Source organism: Tachysurus fulvidraco, chromosome 16, assembly GCF_022655615.1.
Source record: "Tachysurus fulvidraco isolate hzauxx_2018 chromosome 16, HZAU_PFXX_2.0, whole genome shotgun sequence".
In the NCBI taxonomy this organism is placed as follows: domain Eukaryota; kingdom Metazoa; phylum Chordata; class Actinopteri; order Siluriformes; family Bagridae; genus Tachysurus; species Tachysurus fulvidraco.
The window spans coordinates 9215957-9232533 of record NC_062533.1 but is presented as its reverse complement, the minus strand read 5'-3'; the positions used below and the strand labels follow the sequence as shown (position 1 = coordinate 9232533).

The window sequence follows — 16577 nt, the reverse complement described above, 5'->3', positions numbered from 1 at the left end:
TAAATAAAAAGTACACCAAAACAATATATATATATATATATATATATATATATATATATATATATATATATATATATATATTAATTCATATTAACATTGCACACACAATGTATGGCTAATAAATATATACTTTATGTGACCAAAATTATGTGGACACCTGATTATGTATGTGGCCTCTTAGTTCAAGGACATTCTTAATATTAAAGCATACAAAAACTCTTAACAGTTTTGTGTTTTTAGTTTTGTAGTTCCATTATTTATTTATTTATTTATTTATTTACTTAATGGTAAGATGGCGACTCACATTTCAGCCAAAACACGTGAGTCATTTGCACCACGTTGTCCACATAGAACTACAGGTAGAGAGATCATCGTTGTTCTCCCTCCCCGTAGTCACTTTATTTCATTACATCAACTGTATAAATCGTGAGAGCGTTTAAAACACCTTGCAGCAGAAATGCTATGACTTCTGCTTTTGACAATAAAGTTCAGAAACACCATGGTCGAGGAGGAACAGTTTATCTGCGATCATCTTGTGTTCCTGCCTGAGCATACCAGTGCTATCGATTAATCATCCTGCGCTCCAGGAAAGCAGTGTGCACATTTTCTTCTTCACTGAATGTTTTTCATTTTAAAACATTTTTGCTGGTCAGTCAGAGTGTGTAAATGGCGGTCTCGGTGGTGGACAGCGATGCTGAGTGCAGAATAATCGAAGGAGATTATGTGGTGTTAAAAAGAGGAGATGTTTACAAATCAGTTCAGGTGGTGAAGAAAAAGTGAGTAGTGCTAATGATGCTAACGATGCTAATGCTGCTCTAACACGAGCAACGTATAAACAATACATTGTTTATCTTTATAAGGAAATGGGTTCGGTTTGTTTACTCAGTTCCTCTAGCTATAGGTTATAGTCATGTTTATTTTTTGGCTAGTTTGGCTAACTATAGAGGCACCGAACTGTAGTCTGAGTAAAGCTTTAATAACCCATTTAACCAATAACGCCGCCCCCCGCCCCCCATTTTTTCATCAAAACTTGATTAAGAATAACACAAACATCCTTCAAAATGCCGACCCATGAAGCGGTTGTGTCTGTTATTCCTGAGTGAGTCATAAATGTGTAGCTAGTTTTAAGCTCTGTAACACTGACGTGGTTTTTAAGTGACGTGACATACGGCTAAGTACGGTGACCCACACTCAGAATTCGTTCTCTGCGTTTAACCCATCCAAAGTGCACACACACACACACACACACACACACACACACACACACACACCGTGAACACACCAGGAGCAGTGGGCAGCTATTTATGCTGCGGCGCCCGCGGAGCAGTTGGGGGGTATTCGGTGTCTTGCTCAAGGGCACCTCAGTCGTGGCCGGTCCGAGACTCGAACCCACAACCTTCGGGTTACGAGTCAGACTCTCTAACCATTAGGCCTGTTTAATGTACTTTTCAGGAGTAAGTGAAAAAGTTCCTATTGGAGTGGAACTTTTAAATATCGTGAGTGTTTATATGGTGCTTTCATAGTCAATTCTGTGTGTTGGATAAGGAGAGAGAACAGGAGCCTCATGTTGCTGTTATAACTATTATATGTGCTGAAAGGATGGGAACTTTAGGGGAGTGTGTATATAAGATCTGACCTTGCTGAGGTGACTGGGAGATCACTTAAACCCAAATGCACACACATGTACCAATACACACACCTATCAGGCCACACAAGTACACACCTAGGGAACAAAAAGGAGAGATGAATCAGTAAACTTTGCTTCTTCACTGTGTAGACTTGGCACTCTGCACTGTATGGAAGACGCTTTTTGCTGCAGCAAAATAAAATACCATCTTTACTTCTTTGCCTTTACCACCAACTCTGTTTCTGATTGTGTTTTTTACATGTAGATCAAAACTGCCACTACACTGTTCTAATGTAGAGTACTCATTCTGTTGCGATCATTACATCAGCCTTACATGCTTTACAAAACTTGTTTTTACTTCTGTATGCAGTCTGACTGAATGCCCCACTGAGCAGAAAACTGTGGGTCAATAAACTGCTTATTAGCTTCCACTGTAATCTAAAAAGTTTGACTAGCAGCAGTCATTAATTTGGCAAAGTTGAAGTTTGTTTGTGTGTTTTCTTATTTGTTGTCTTTAGCAAGGATTGTTACTTTATCATATTACAATTAAAGCACTGCTGCTTTTCTCAGGAAGATCATTTTTGAGAAACAGTGGATCTTTTTGGATGCAACCATTGGGGAACTGTACGGCTCGACTTTTGAAGTGGACCCTGGAGGACACCTCGGGCTAAAAAAGCCGAAAAATACTGGCGACAACTCCACAGGTGATTGCACAATGTCAGTCTCATTTACATGATAAATGCTTTAGAAAGCTCTGTGTTTTATTGTTAGTCATTCTCTCTTCGCAGAGGCCAAAGAAGCCGGCCAAGATAACAGACACATCGTAGATGATGGCAGATCACAGAAACTGACCAGAGACGATATTGAATCTCTCAAAGAGCAGGGGTTAAAGGGCCAGGTTTGTGTTCCATTTGAACAGTTTGTTGCAGCCAGCATCTGAAATCAGATTTTGGGCATATTTCAGCAGTCTGAAAAGATAAAAACACGCAAAAAGAAAATCGTGTATAATTTCACGTCATTACTTGTGTATATGGGGCAGCACCACAGATCATGTTGTGTCTGGTTTGAGCCTGCGCTATTAAAGTCTTTATGGAGTTGCTCTTTTTTGATTTTTCCATTTGGTGCATAAATCTTCTTGCTGTTAATAAAATTTTAGCAACAGAAGTAATGTAGATGCAAAGGCAGGTGTGTATCTGAGCATACATCATTGAGGTGCAGACCTGTTTTCTTTGTGTTGGGAGTCATGACAGGCTAATTCTTCTGTGTTAAATGTAATCCATGACACAATGCATGTTGGTATAACTAGCCACCTTTTAACTTCTTACTGTGCACCTGCCTGCATTGCTATAATAACAAGTCATGTAGGCGTGAAAGCAAATTTGATTATAATAAATAGATTTTTTTTTCCCCCGTCAGTGTAAACATAGGTCTGCTTTTTTGTTTTTGTTTTTTTTTGTGTGTTTTTTTTTTTTTTTGCAGTCATTGCTTATTTGTAAGTGCTGACTATCCATAATTGAACAAGACCTTAAGTTTTAAGTTCAAAATATCTATTTTATGTTTTTTTTTGCCTAACAGGAAATAATTCAGCAGCTCATAAACAACAGTACAACATTCAGGGATAAAACTGAATTTGCACAGGAAAAATACATCAAGAAGAAGAAGAAGAAGTAAGTAAAAAGGAATGGCTGCCTGATTTATGGACAGTATTGTTTCCTGTTTAATGTTCTTCTAATCTTAGTGACATGTCTTCAGGTATGAGAGCAATATCACAGTACTGAAGCCTACCTCCCGTATACTGGCAATGATGTACCATGGCAGAGAACCTGGAAAAGTATGGTATGTCCTCAGACTAAACTTTTAGGATGAAGCTAATCTGAAGTTTATATAGTATGGCTTGTAACTTTCTCTTAAGTCATTTTATTTTCTGTGCAGTCACCTGAGGTATGACACTTTGGCTCAGATGCTGGCTCTGGGAAACATTCATGCAGGAAGTAAGATCATTGTGTTTGAGACTTGTGCTGGACTCGTCCTCGGTTCGGTTATGGAGAGAATGGGAGGTAAGTGCAGACTTCCTGTAGTCTATTCATAAAATGACTGGAAAGTGATATTTATGTCATTTATAAAATCACATTAGTCTTTCATTTAAAAAAAACGTAACTTTGCAGAAAAATATATCTGCAGTGACCTTTGAAGTGAATTTTTTTCTCTTTCGACACAGGATTGCTTTTAATAGTTAATTCTCTGAATTGCATCATGTTTTAATGGTGAACAACGGCAACTAATAACTTGGATCATGGTTGGATAAGTCTCTAAAGCGATAAAGTAAAGGGTAACCTATTCTACATTTGAGTGATACCAGAGAGTGAATAGAAATGATTATAAACACCGGGAAGTCGGATTATAAATAATATCCTTTCTACAGGAATATATACAGTCAATTCAGAGTTGTGTAACTAGGAGCTCCTGAGCAACTCATAAATTAGCTCATCATCTGAGTTCATTATCGTTTCACACCAACTCCTCCATGCTAATGCTTTTAAATCCTGGAGCCTTACAATGCTTGTAAGCATATTGTAGTAATGCATTAGTAGCCTAATTCAGTCAATAACGCAATATATATGCAGATATTTATTTAAAAGTAAAAATCAGGAGGTTGTATATCAAATTAGCAAGTTGTGTCTGTTAAACCTGGACTGTGAGCCTGAAACATTTAAAACAATATTTTGCAACCAAATGAACCCTGTTAAGAACCAAATATTTACGTCAAAACTCTGCAGTATGTGCAGCACATACAACAACCTTTTATTATTACTGTGGTCACTTGTTATATTTAGATATAGCAGCCATACATTTTTCAGTGTTGATTATTTGTCTGATTTCAGTTTCGTTCTCATAAACGAAACTCTCATTCGTGTTCTCTTTCGAAGGCCATGGCTCAGTGATCCAGATGTATCCAGGCGGTGGACCTGTCAGAGCAGGCATGGAGAGTTTTGGCTTTCCTTTGCACTTCCATGAAACACTACATGAGTTTCCTTTGTGCAAGGTGAATGCGCTGCTGTCAGGAACGCTGAATGTCGATGAGAAAGAAACCGACTCTGCAAATAACGGACAGTCAGAAGAACAGCCTGCTGCACCTTCCTCGGGCAGCTCTGAGTCACAGAGCATGGAGGTGAGCACAGACCCTGCTGAGGCCAAGAAGATGGAGGAGAGGGAGAAGTTGCGTGAGCAAAAGGTGAGTCTCCTGCACTCTGTGTATGAGGAATTTAGATGTACATACACTTCTGTAGCATATGTAGGTGTATAATGTCACAGAGATTATACACTGAGTGCTAATATAATATGTTTTCTCCAGCATGATATTTTATATTCCTTCATTTTAAGCATTCTTATCCAAAAGCAGCATTTTCCAGACTTCATTCAAATTCAGATGCTGATTAGAAAATGCTCATTCAAACTGTTGTCAGTCATGCACATGCACGCATACTTTGAGGTGATTCACATTTTGTTGTGCACAGCAGTGTACAATGGGTGACAAAACTAAAATGCAACCCTAGGTCTGAATCTTCCATATGCAGAAAGTAATAGCAATCTTTCTATCCATGATTGCACCTTTTTATACCGTTGCTACAGCTCATCCAACACTAAAATCAAATGCACTCATGAGTTCACATTGCAATACTACACCAGTCAAATGGAGGTCTGTTCTGTCTTCCCATAAATCTTATGATGGACGGGTGAATCAGGGATGCTAGTTGGGATGAACAGGTGAATCTGGAGCAGTAGTTAGAATGAATGGGTGAATCGAGGAAGCTAGTGAATTGGGTTGCTGTTGGAATGTAGTTGTATATACTGGTTATGGTACATCATGATTTAAAGACTGTAGTTACACTTACGAATTATTAAATAGTATTAAAAGCTTTAGCATTTTTTTTTCTTTTCAGATTGTAATCACATCACAATGAAGGAAACACTATGTTTACAACAGAAAGCTTTGTCACTGGGCTTAATATAATAATAAGAATTATGATTTACCAGGCACAAGAGAAGAGGATAAGGATGGAGGAGAAGAGGAAGAGGTTGGCTGCTGCTGCTGCACTGCTGGAGGGACGAAACGCAGATGGGTGAGTCCTGTGTGTTATAGTTCCACACTGCACTGGTGCCTGAGGATGGATTTTCGGCAAGTAAAGCATTTCTCTTGTTTCATGTCTGGTGGAACATGAATACTGTGCATGCTTAGACTGAAGAGCTTATTTCTTATTCATCAAAATGACACACAGCCTTCAGGATTTCCATCAACGCTTTTAAAATACAGGAAAAGACAGAAAACTCAGTTAATGCAACCCCCTGTTCTGGATGTCATTTCAAGTTGTGAAAATGCCCTACTGTTCTGTACTTCTCAACTCCAAAGACTCTAACGATCCAGTGGTGATATATTTCTGGATTTGATCTTGAGTGTCAGAGTTTAATCTCTTATTGCATTGATTTCATGTCTGTAAGTTGTTTTACTGACCTTCATATTTAGCAGCCATATTCTTTATGTAGTTCATAAAATGAATTGTGTTGAATTGCTGAACTCGCATGTGTCTAAGTGCTGAATGAATTTTTCACTTTAGGTTAGTGATTGCCAGCCGTTTCCACCCCTGTCCTGTGCTGCTTCGATTACTCAGATTTGTGGCACCATCCAGACCATTTGTAGTGTTTTCCCAGTACAGAGAGGTAATGGCGGTGATTTGTATATTGTTTTTTTTTTGCAATTCAAATCCTGATGTATGAGCTGTAATATTTAACATACTCTGCTTTTTTTTTTTAAACAGACATTAATTGAATGTTACACAAAGCTCAGGGAGCAAGGTGGAGCCATTAATCTCAAATTGACTGATTCCTGGCTCAGACATTACCAGGTATTAATAATTTAAATGTATCATGTTTGTAACATCTTATTGTCAATCCATGTCTGGTATATAAGCTTCTCACCATTCAAGAGTATACAGTACATGACCAAAAATATGAACTATATACCTAGGATCGACTCCAGGCTCTTTGCAACACTGTATTATATGCAGAACTACATACAATGGGTAGATAGACAACCGTGGCCAATAATAACCAATTTATCACCCTTTGCTGCTATAACAACCTCCACTATTCTAGAGAGGCTTTCTACTAGATGTTTGGATTTTTTTTTATTTTTTTTTTTTTTGAAAAAGAGATTTGCCCTTTCATCCATAAGAACATTTTCATGCTGGAGCAGGTTTGGGTCCCTTTAGTTCCACTGATGGAAAATCTTAAAGGTACAGCATACACCAATACACCTGCTTCCAGTTTTCTGGCAATGGTTTTGGTGTGAACCTCATATGGATGTGATGTCCAAGATGTCCTCATACTTTTATCTTTTATGACTGAAATGAACTGTGTGGAAGCGCTGACCCACTGATGACTGATGGGACAAATCATATTGGAAGGTCTTTGGAAATATCCCCAAGAATATCTGGTCAACTATTCATTGATTAGCAGGACAGAGGGAGGCTGAAAAAATATCCTTTTCCACAGATAGTCTACTGATTACAGATGTACATTTTTACAGTTATTTTATATTTTTGAGTAAGTGCTTGAATAACCTATGGGTCGGAATATAATGCTTAATAAATATCATGTAAACGTTTTCTAAAGTCTGTAACTTTTCTCCAGGTTTTGCCAAATAGAACTCATCCAGTGCTGCTGATGAGTGGAGGAGGAGGATATCTGCTCTCTGGAATCACAGTCTCTGTAGATGCCACCACATCAGGCACTACAAGAAAAACTGGGGAACCAGCTGCCAAAAGGATCAAGCTAGATGAGATTAGCAGCTTGAGTAACAGTTCTGCATAGCCTTATTTATTGGTCAAGTTATTTTAATGAGAACAAACCAAATTGCTCTCTCTTCATGGAGAAATCCAAAAATTAAATGGCTGTATAGGTTGATAGATTTTCTTTTTTTAATATTTTCTTTCATGCTTGTATTTCTGAGGGCCAGTATTTCATCAAGGAGCTCTTTAACATATTTTTTTTAAGTACCATGAATGTGAATACCTGCAATATCACCACCCATTGTAGTAGTGTGATGATGATCAATAAAACGTGACATTAATGGAAATATAACTTTCCCTTTTTCCTCAATATTAAACCATAACTTCTGATAAGATTAAAATGTGGTTGACAGTTTTTGGTCCCACTGTAAGATTTTTATTTGATGCATATAACCATAGCAAACAGGAATTTATAGGAGGTTAATACAGACTTAGACAAGTATTAATCAGATGGCATGCTCTTGGTTTTTTAACATTACATTTCACAAATACACAAGATATACAATAATCAGCATTCAATTTTTTATGTTTTTTCTGCTGATGATATTTTTCTGCTGACTTTCTTAAAGATAAAGCTGAATCTAATACATATTTAGGCTGTATAGCTGTATATTATTAAAGCAGGCATCTATTACAAGGCCTTCACAGTCACTTCACATTAAAAAACAGCTTCGAGTTAAGTGTGCGTTAATTAATCCAAAAGCAGCCCAAAGCAGCATCACACAAAGCCTCTGGAAAGTCATAATAAGGGGGTTTCAGATGTTTTTTGTATGCTTGGTTTACTTCTCGTTTCAACCAAGACTAGTTAATTTGTGCACGTTGCTCCACAGAGGCAAGTTTCTCCAGTTCTTTCAGCTGAGGAGACAGGAGAGAGAACACATTTGTACTAAAGAATTGGTTAGAGGAAACCATTTATTACTGATTGCAGTTTTTATCACAGTTTGAGTACTCCCTTTGTGTTTCCTTGCTGTTCAATAAAATATTTACTGCAAAGCTCCCATTTGGTGGAAAGTGTCTGTCAGTATGACAAATGATACTCTAAGCCTGCTCTAGATACTAGCCACCTGTCCTTTCTGTTTCATTGACCACACTGTATCATCTAGTGTTATTTTATTAAGGCACCTGGGGAGTCATTGAAGCTGGGAGGTAATTATTGGGTTTGGTGTGGTCAATTCCACAAGCATTAAACTTCCTTATATTGATTAGAGATTCTATTAGAGCTATTAAAATCTCACTTTAAGCCATGCATTGCCTTTTGCAAAAAGAACCCTCACACTGTACATTGTTTTCTAGATAAATGTTGTTAGATTTATCTTTATATGTATTCCAACAATAGAATGAAAACCCTGTCCGTATAAAGAGTCACAATTTGTCACTACAGAAGAAAAATGCTTTTAAATCAAATATGCAGTAAGAGTTTATTTTGTTTTGAACTGGTAAATTTACCTCTTCTGAAGTAAGAGCCCTCTGGTGGAGGTAAGACTTTTTCCCTTCTTTTGACTCCTTTTCAGACAGTAGACCCATCTTGTATCGCAATGCATTGGCAAGCTCCTCCAGTTTCTTTGAGGGACCGACAAGACCTTTGTTTCCCTCAGCACTCCGCTTATACCAGGCTGGATGATAGTATCCTCTGTAAATCCAGGGATTGCGCTTGTCATAAACCTCACCATCTTTCAGTAGACGTTCATTTTGTTTCTTGGTCAAGTATCTCATCTCTGCCTCTTTCTCCTGCTGCTTTTCTTCAGCATCAATGTGGTGCCTTTTCTGCTCCTCTTGGGTGTCATAAGGGTGCTTGTTTTCATTTAGCTCTTCTTCCTCAGGTGAAAGGCGCTTGGAAGTCTCCTGTGAGTGGTGGAGGTTTGCATCATTTTCATTCTCAAATTTACCCTGTTTGTGAAAAAACTTGATGTTTTGGTCTTTATAGCTTGGCTTCCAGATTCTTTTCTCCCTCTCTTCACTTTCTTCTGACCCCTCCTCTAACCCTCTGGTCCATGAGACCCTTTTATCGTTCTCCTCACTCTCCATTTCTTCATTAGAGGAATCACCATCATGTTTGTGGTGTTTCTTGTGGTAGAATTGTTGGATTGGATCCCAGTATTGTTTGGCATTCTCTTCTTCTACAAACCTCTTCTCTTGAGAGTTAAGTTGTACAAAATCATCATTTGATGTAGCATCATACCGTTTGTAATAGTATTTGTGAGGTCTCCATAGTTGCTTTTCTGTCCCCTTGTCTTCATCATGGTACCTTTTGTAAATATAGCTTGGGAAGTCTTCTTGGCTTCGATCATAGTCAGGATCATCACGCCTTTCCTTGCTGGTCATTACAAGGTGCCTTTTGTGCTCATAAGTTGGAAATTCTTCTTGGCTTCGCTCATTGTCCTGATACTCACGTTTCTCTTTTGTGGAAAATAAACTGTATCTTTTTTGAGGGAATTCTTCTTGGCTTCTATCATAATCTGGGTCTTCACGTTTTTCTTTGCTTGTTAAAATATAGTGTCTTTTATAATAATTTGGAAATTCTTCCTGGCTCCGCTCTTCATCTGTGTCTTCACGCTTTTCTGCATTTGTCTTGAGAAGTTCATTCATGATTTCTTCTGCCCTGGCATTTGATTCCCTTTCTTGACTTTTGTCATCTTGTTCTGGCTGAATAGTTTCTTCATTCATTTTCATAAGCAGAGCATGCCTGGAATCTACAGTAACATGTTGATATAGACAAGAAAAGTATTTGCATCATATGGCAATATACTGGGATTAACCTATACATCCAACCACCAATTAAACCAAGATGAAATTTTAAGATATTTAGTGAATGAATCAGGCTGTCACGACATTATTAACTATGGTACTTGCCTTGCTTTTGAAGAATGTCTTTACATTCTGGTTGCAGAGATGTGCCACCTGGTATGGATACTACCTTAGTAAGGACTGCAACCAAACACTGAATGAGCTTGAATGAAAAGAAGAAAAATTTTTACATTTGAGATATTTTTTTTAATGTTTTATTTCACAGCAGATTTTAAGACCAAATGTACCATACCGGGTCTTTCTTCCTGCCATCTTGTTCCAGTGGTGAAGACTTGCTTTCTGTGGATTTAAATCATAAAGTTTTAGTACATTTAATTGATTTGAAAGTAAAGGCATAGTACTAAATGTTTATCATTTGATGGCCATGTATTTCAGAATAAGAAAGTAGCAGCTGCAGTGCTGAAGAGGTGAGATATGAACCTCTCAGAAAATGTAGTTGAAAGCAGCAGAGATGTAGTTGATGAACCCTGTATTTAAGAACCATCACCCAGTGGTATTATAAAGAATATTCCAATTTTCACGTTTAGGTCCGTCTTATTCAATACAAACAAGAGTTTTCTACACATCTGTTTGCGTAACTCTTGCCGTGACGCTGACCGTGGTGCTGAAATGAGTACATGCGCTATAACACTTACTGCAGTGACATTTTTGAAAAAGAAAAATCGGAATGACTTACCTGCCAAAAGGGACAAAGTCACGACAAAGAGAAACAGAAGCTTCATGATAAAAAATGTTCTACAACCTTAATGAAAGCCCGGATCCGAAATTCCAAAAACAAAAAGCCAGGCTCCTGCCTACACTACAGAGCGCGCGAGACGCGTTATGTTCGAAAAGCGCAGGAACAATCAGGTCTCTGCGCGAGAGGGCGGAGTCTCCAAGACCATCGTCACGGCCTGGTGAAGCGCTCGCAGGAGCCCGTTTTATATCCGTCAGTAGCCTGTTAAAACCCGCAGGCATGTAATATTCATGAGCTCGTTCGATCCTTGAAATAAAATGAAGCCTTGGAGAAAATAACGGTAACTGAGCGATTTTATGTTGAATATGTTGAGGCTAAAAGCAAGGGCGCCGTGGGTGGCACATGGTGGCAGCTGACGCTTATAAAATAAGCTTTGTTGCTCTAAATGCCACCCCAACATTTATCTCAAATCACCTACACTTTTTTGGCCAAACGTTTGTGTATGCCTTCACATTACACCCACATGCGTTTCTTCACCAAACTGTTGTCACAAAGTTGGAATAACACAATTGTTTAGAATGCTTTTGATGCTGTATCCCCTTCACTGCAACTAAAATGCTCAAACCTGTTCCAGCATGATAATGCCTCTGTCCATGAAGACAAAGTTTGCCAAGTTTGATATGGAAGAACTCCTGCACAGAGCCCTTACCTCAAAACCACTGAACACATCTGGGATGAACTGAAACACTGACTGCACCCAAGGCCTCCATTGCATGACATGCCTGAACTCATTATGACTAATACTAATAAAAAATATGAGTAAATCTGGAATGGGATGTTAATCAAGCACATATGGATGGTTGCTTATTACTTGTTGATTGAAATAATCCCTGTGGGATCTTTATCCATCTTTATGAAGTCAATACAATGTTGTCATTAGAGCAAGTCTAATTTCTGCATATGAATCTCAGTTAGTGTGCAGTTTTTAACCATTGCCAACTCCTAAACCTGGGCATGATACTAGTTTAAAAAAACTCTAAACACATGTTATGAATAATTAAGATATTTTGATTCATATTTTGCACCCTATGTATTGTATTAACAACAGTACCCTGTTCCACACAACAATTATCATGCTATTAAACTGTGAAAGTGTGTGGTATATGTCTCTTTTACTAGCCTCTGCAATAGTGTCCTTAAGCAGGCTGTAGAGTTCTCTGGTAGTCAGTTATGTAAGAATGTTTCCCCTGCGAAAGACTTCACATGGAATATTACAGAAATGAAATGAAACGAAACTCTGCATTTTGTATAGCCCTACAAACAGTTTCTATTTGCAGATGATGTGATGCATATATTTTAAATAAGATGCATAGTGCATAGTGCATATTTAGTCAGATGAGCTATGTGTGAAGTCAAGCAAAGCTCATTTAATGTATTCTCTTATTTCCCAATACAGCTGTATAAGTTCCATATCCTCGAAAACCACATGTACCTATAAATAATGAATTTCATGCCACACAAGTAATTTCCTAATCTTGAGGAAAGCGTTACTCATTGAAATACCTTGATGTGCATATGGGAAGTGTTCTGTGGCAATCACTTTGCATCTCCACTGAGAAACTGAAATGTGTTGAGCTATAAGCCTACAGAATGCAATGTCGTTCAGCCTAGTACACATTGCCACTAGTGTTCCTTGTCATGATCTGTAAATATCTGTGATACATAGCCTACTGTGCAGCTAATATTCATTTCTGTCGTAACTGCTTCTGATGTAGATTACAGTGCCTAATTAATTCCAGTTGCATAATTGCTTGAATATACAAAAATGACCAGAAGCTCATAAACAATGGTAATCAGAAATGAATCTCATGAATGTATCAGCCAGAGGCCTGCTTAATTATGATTATGATTAGGAAGCAGTCCACCGCTTCAAATGGCAGTAATTATTTAATTAATCCGAGATTATGGCAGAGGAACCATTTTGACTCATCTAGAATGTTGGTGTGAACTGGTACAATTCTGAAACACTTACAGGTCATGTATATCAGATTCGGAGAAGGAAACTGTGTCTGAGGTGAAGGGTTTGCATGTTGGTTTAATTCTGGATTATATTTTTGTTTTTATTAAAAAAACAAGATGAACTTGCATTTTTTATACCCAATTTGTTCTTTCTTTTGATTTTTTTTTCTATTAATGACATATTATCTTGCAAACAGCTCCTCGTTTAGCTCACAAAGCACTTGGTAATTAGCTGATGAGTGTCTTGAAAAAAATGTGCTCCCTAAGGTTTTAGTTGAGAACCAGTGATTTAGACCAGTGGTTTTGAATGAGATTGGACAGAAGAAAGGGGTGGAAAATGTAATGTACAGAATTTTTACACCCCGTAGGTAATGCAGACAAATAGTTTTCATTAAAAACAAAAACAAAAACAAAAAAAAAACAATGCAGTGTAATGTGTGTATCTTTGATTAGAAATGAACTGATCCTTGTTTGTTCTGTTTTCTCAAAGTGAATCATGGTTTGTATACTATACTATAGTTCAGTCTTATGTACACCTATGTAGTCTGCTTTACCCTCTATTTTTCTGTTCCATTTCTGTTATGCTATCAATATTTAATGCAGTCATAAATATAGGAGGTTTACTAGATAATATTGTGTGAGTGAGAAGTCAGCTGTATTTACTAAACCAGCTTCATGAACTGAACAATGAAGTGTTTTTTGGTCTTAGTTATAATACAAAACAGTACTGTTAAATTTTTTTTTTTTTGTTGCACAGTGATACTCTATTTGTTTTATTGAAATATTCTACACACAACCATTACACACTATTGCTAATTCAATTATTTTTGCACTTTAAAAGGCAATCTTGGCAGAAATTTCTCATTTTCTCATTTATTCTTAGAGGAGAAGATACGTTCATGTAATGAACGTTCTATTTAAAGAGTTTGTGTACAAGCTAGTTGTTGTTGCCATGGTTTCTTTGAAGTCGTGATATGATCTATCTTTATGTCACAGTTATTCTAACTGCTAACCTTTCTATATTATAAATCACATAATAATAGTCTGGGTTTTTTTAATCTAAGAAATTAGCTTATTAGTAGCAGCAGCTGTCAGCCAGCTCACTGTGCTAAAGCAAACTTTCACAGCTTTTCTCTCTTTCCCACCATTCAATGTTGTTCATCCTATACACTTGTTAATTTTGGCTCTTGGACTTGTTTTTTATGGAAACTGTAATTTGAGCGTGCATTGCAGAATTTTGTGCTGTGCTTCATTCATTTTCTCTTTGTGTGCAAGGCTCTTTTGATTGGAGACAAGACAAGGTGGTGGGCACTGCCTATTCAAATGCTTCCAGACACTTTTCCAGGTGTGCAATGAAAGCACTCTGCTAACTTATGCATTCAAGGTTAGGAAAGGCCAGAGCACAATGTGTGCAGCTGTTTTTTCTTGTTTTTTTTTTTTTACTGTGATGGGATTACATTGTACCATACAGTTCTTCCCTTTGTCTCATAACTCCCACAATCAGACGACGATCAGCATATTTTACATTTGCCTCTATAGCATTTGTCAGATACTCTTATCCAGAGTGACTTACAAAAATACTTTCTTAAAAATGATCCATACTAGTGTCTAAGAAAACCATTATGTTAAAACACTGTTTGAATCAGATTTGCAAGTTAGTGGTACTGGTATATTTTACTGATAACCTTCCGACAGACGAAAAGCTCATCATTTAAATGGTAGAGAATCACAATGAATGCTTTCTCTCTTGAAGATAAGAGGATCCTAACTTTGTGCTGCTTTTGGGAATTGCAGCTCAGAATATACGTTAATTAAGCCATACTCAAACTGATTAAAACTGTTTTTTATCCCTCATCGACTCCCTGAGGTACAGCTGAAGTGTTTTGAAACAGCATGGTCTTATCAGCTTGGTCTTAAACATCTGTAATAATAGAAAATAGATATCGACAGAAATTGTGAGGTTTCTGTGACTGCAAATGTATGCATTTATACCCAATAAGTCTACTGTAAGATAAATAATCCATGAACCAAGTTTTTAACAAGCACTGAAATCCCATGAAAGCCTTCAGCAGAGCTTTCATTATTAGAAAAAAAAGATGTCGTTTCTACACACTATGAACAGATATCCTCTTTATTCTGCAGTGCAAAGGTTTCATTTAATAATACATCTAAGTAGCTGAGACAAGCTGCTCTAAGTATCAGCACAGATGTCCCACTATGTCCCTATATATAAGAGCCTGAAGAAGTAGTTGAATGTTTGTCCCATTATGGTGATGTCTTTTAGCAAAAGATGGCATCTCTTGCTTTCTGTGAAGGAAAATGATCGAACTTTAAACAACTGTCAAATCCATTAACATAAACTACAGTCAGACTGACAAGACTCATAATTTGCCAGCTTAATGCAGTCATATGTTTGTCAAGACAGTGATGAACAATTAACGTCTCCTGTACTGCCTATTTGCATGGGAAATTCAACAATCATTGTGTGTCCATCAGTAGTAGCAATTTAAATAATTAGATATGAAATTGCTGGGTAAAGATTTCATATACTTCATATACTACACTGTGACTAACACTTTTTAGCAAAATGTCTTTCAAAACAATTCAATTCAATTCAATTCAATTTATTTGTATAGCGCTTTTAACCATTCTCATTGTCTCCAAGGAGCTTTACAGAAGTATAGAAACAGAGAAAAATAAAGTAAGAAAAAAATTAAATACATAAATAAATATATACATTTAAAGTTTTCAATTAATTTAAAATTATTAATTCAAAATGTAAATTGTCCGTAGTGTGTGAGTGTGTGAGTGAATGAGAGTGTGTGTGTGCCCTGAGATGAGTTGGCACTCCGTTCAGGGTGTATCCTGCCTTGATGCCCGATAACGCCTGAGATAGGCACAGGCTCCCCGTGACCCGAGAATAGTTCGGAGAAGCGGTAGAAAATGAATGAATGAATGAATTCAAAATGTAAAATACTATATATCTCTTACATCTATCTCTAATGAACACCGAAGGTGACAGTGACAAGGAAAAATTCTGTGAGATGATAATATATAAAGAACACACACACACCTCTCTCTCTCTCTCTCTCTCTCTCTCTCTCTCTCTCTCTCTCTCTCTCTCTCTCTCTCTCTCTCTCTATTATTATTTTACTCTCATATATTACTGTTTACATTTTAACCAGATTGCAGACATACTGAAAAACTTTTTTAATTCAACATCAAACTCTAGAGCTAGATTTATACTTTACATCCTGACTCCATGTTTGTAAAACCGCTTTGTGATAACGTCCACTGTTAAATGTTCTATACAAATTAATTTTAATTGAATTGAATACAATGTGTAGAATATAGAATCAGAAAGTACTTAATTGTATTTAGATATTGTAACAGGTCTTTATCAATATAATGTTTATTAGAACATTGCAATAAAAGGAGAGACATTTTCCCAATGCTCCATTTGGCTAAAAGGGATAAACAAGGGAATAAATCATAATACTTATGGCATATTTGCAGCCATGCAGGTAAAGAAATGTATATGTTATGTTAAATAACTATAGTTAAGGTTTGAGTCTGGAAAACCTAGTGCATCTTTAAACCCATA

General features: G+C 37.1%; 2 protein-coding genes across 2 annotated transcripts; one reads left to right on the top strand and one right to left on the bottom strand.

Moving 5' to 3' along the window:
• The first annotated feature begins 432 nt into the window (after window positions 1–432).
• trmt6 (tRNA methyltransferase 6 non-catalytic subunit) lies at window positions 433–7765 on the top strand. The gene is made up of 11 exons (XM_027149945.2): window positions 433–776; window positions 2198–2331; window positions 2416–2525; window positions 3203–3294; window positions 3380–3463; window positions 3560–3684; window positions 4555–4859; window positions 5663–5748; window positions 6241–6343; window positions 6442–6528; window positions 7316–7765. The coding sequence occupies exons 1-11, from the start codon at window positions 667–669 to the stop codon at window positions 7493–7495; spliced, it is 1416 nt and encodes a 471-aa protein (XP_027005746.1). The 5' UTR covers window positions 433–666; the 3' UTR covers window positions 7496–7765.
• A 477-nt stretch (window positions 7766–8242) lies between these two features.
• Window positions 8243–11303, bottom strand: chgb (chromogranin B). Its single transcript, XM_027149944.2, has 5 exons — window positions 10955–11303; window positions 10511–10557; window positions 10324–10420; window positions 8920–10163; window positions 8243–8328 (listed from the first exon to the last, which is right to left on the bottom strand). Exons 1-5 carry the CDS (start codon window positions 10998–11000, stop codon window positions 8275–8277), a joined length of 1488 nt encoding a protein of 495 aa, XP_027005745.1. The 5' UTR covers window positions 11001–11303; the 3' UTR covers window positions 8243–8274.
• Between the last annotated feature and the right edge of the window lie 5274 nt (window positions 11304–16577).

Coding starts and splice junctions, on each gene's coding strand:
- chgb (XM_027149944.2), bottom strand. CDS start 11,000: ATGAAGCTTCTGTTTCTCTTTGTCGTGACTTTGTCCCTTTTGGCAG. Junction 10,164..10,323: donor AGACATTCTTCAAAAGCAAG/GCAAGTACCATA, acceptor ATGTTACTGTAG/ATTCCAGGCATGCTCTGCTT. Junction 8,329..8,919: donor GGGCTCTTACTTCAGAAGAG/GTAAATTTACCA, acceptor CTGTCTCCTCAG/CTGAAAGAACTGGAGAAACT.
- trmt6 (XM_027149945.2), top strand. CDS start 667: ATGGCGGTCTCGGTGGTGGACAGCGATGCTGAGTGCAGAATAATCGAA. Junction 777..2,197: donor GTTCAGGTGGTGAAGAAAAA/GTGAGTAGTGCT, acceptor TGCTTTTCTCAG/GAAGATCATTTTTGAGAAAC. Junction 3,295..3,379: donor ATCAAGAAGAAGAAGAAGAA/GTAAGTAAAAAG, acceptor ACATGTCTTCAG/GTATGAGAGCAATATCACAG.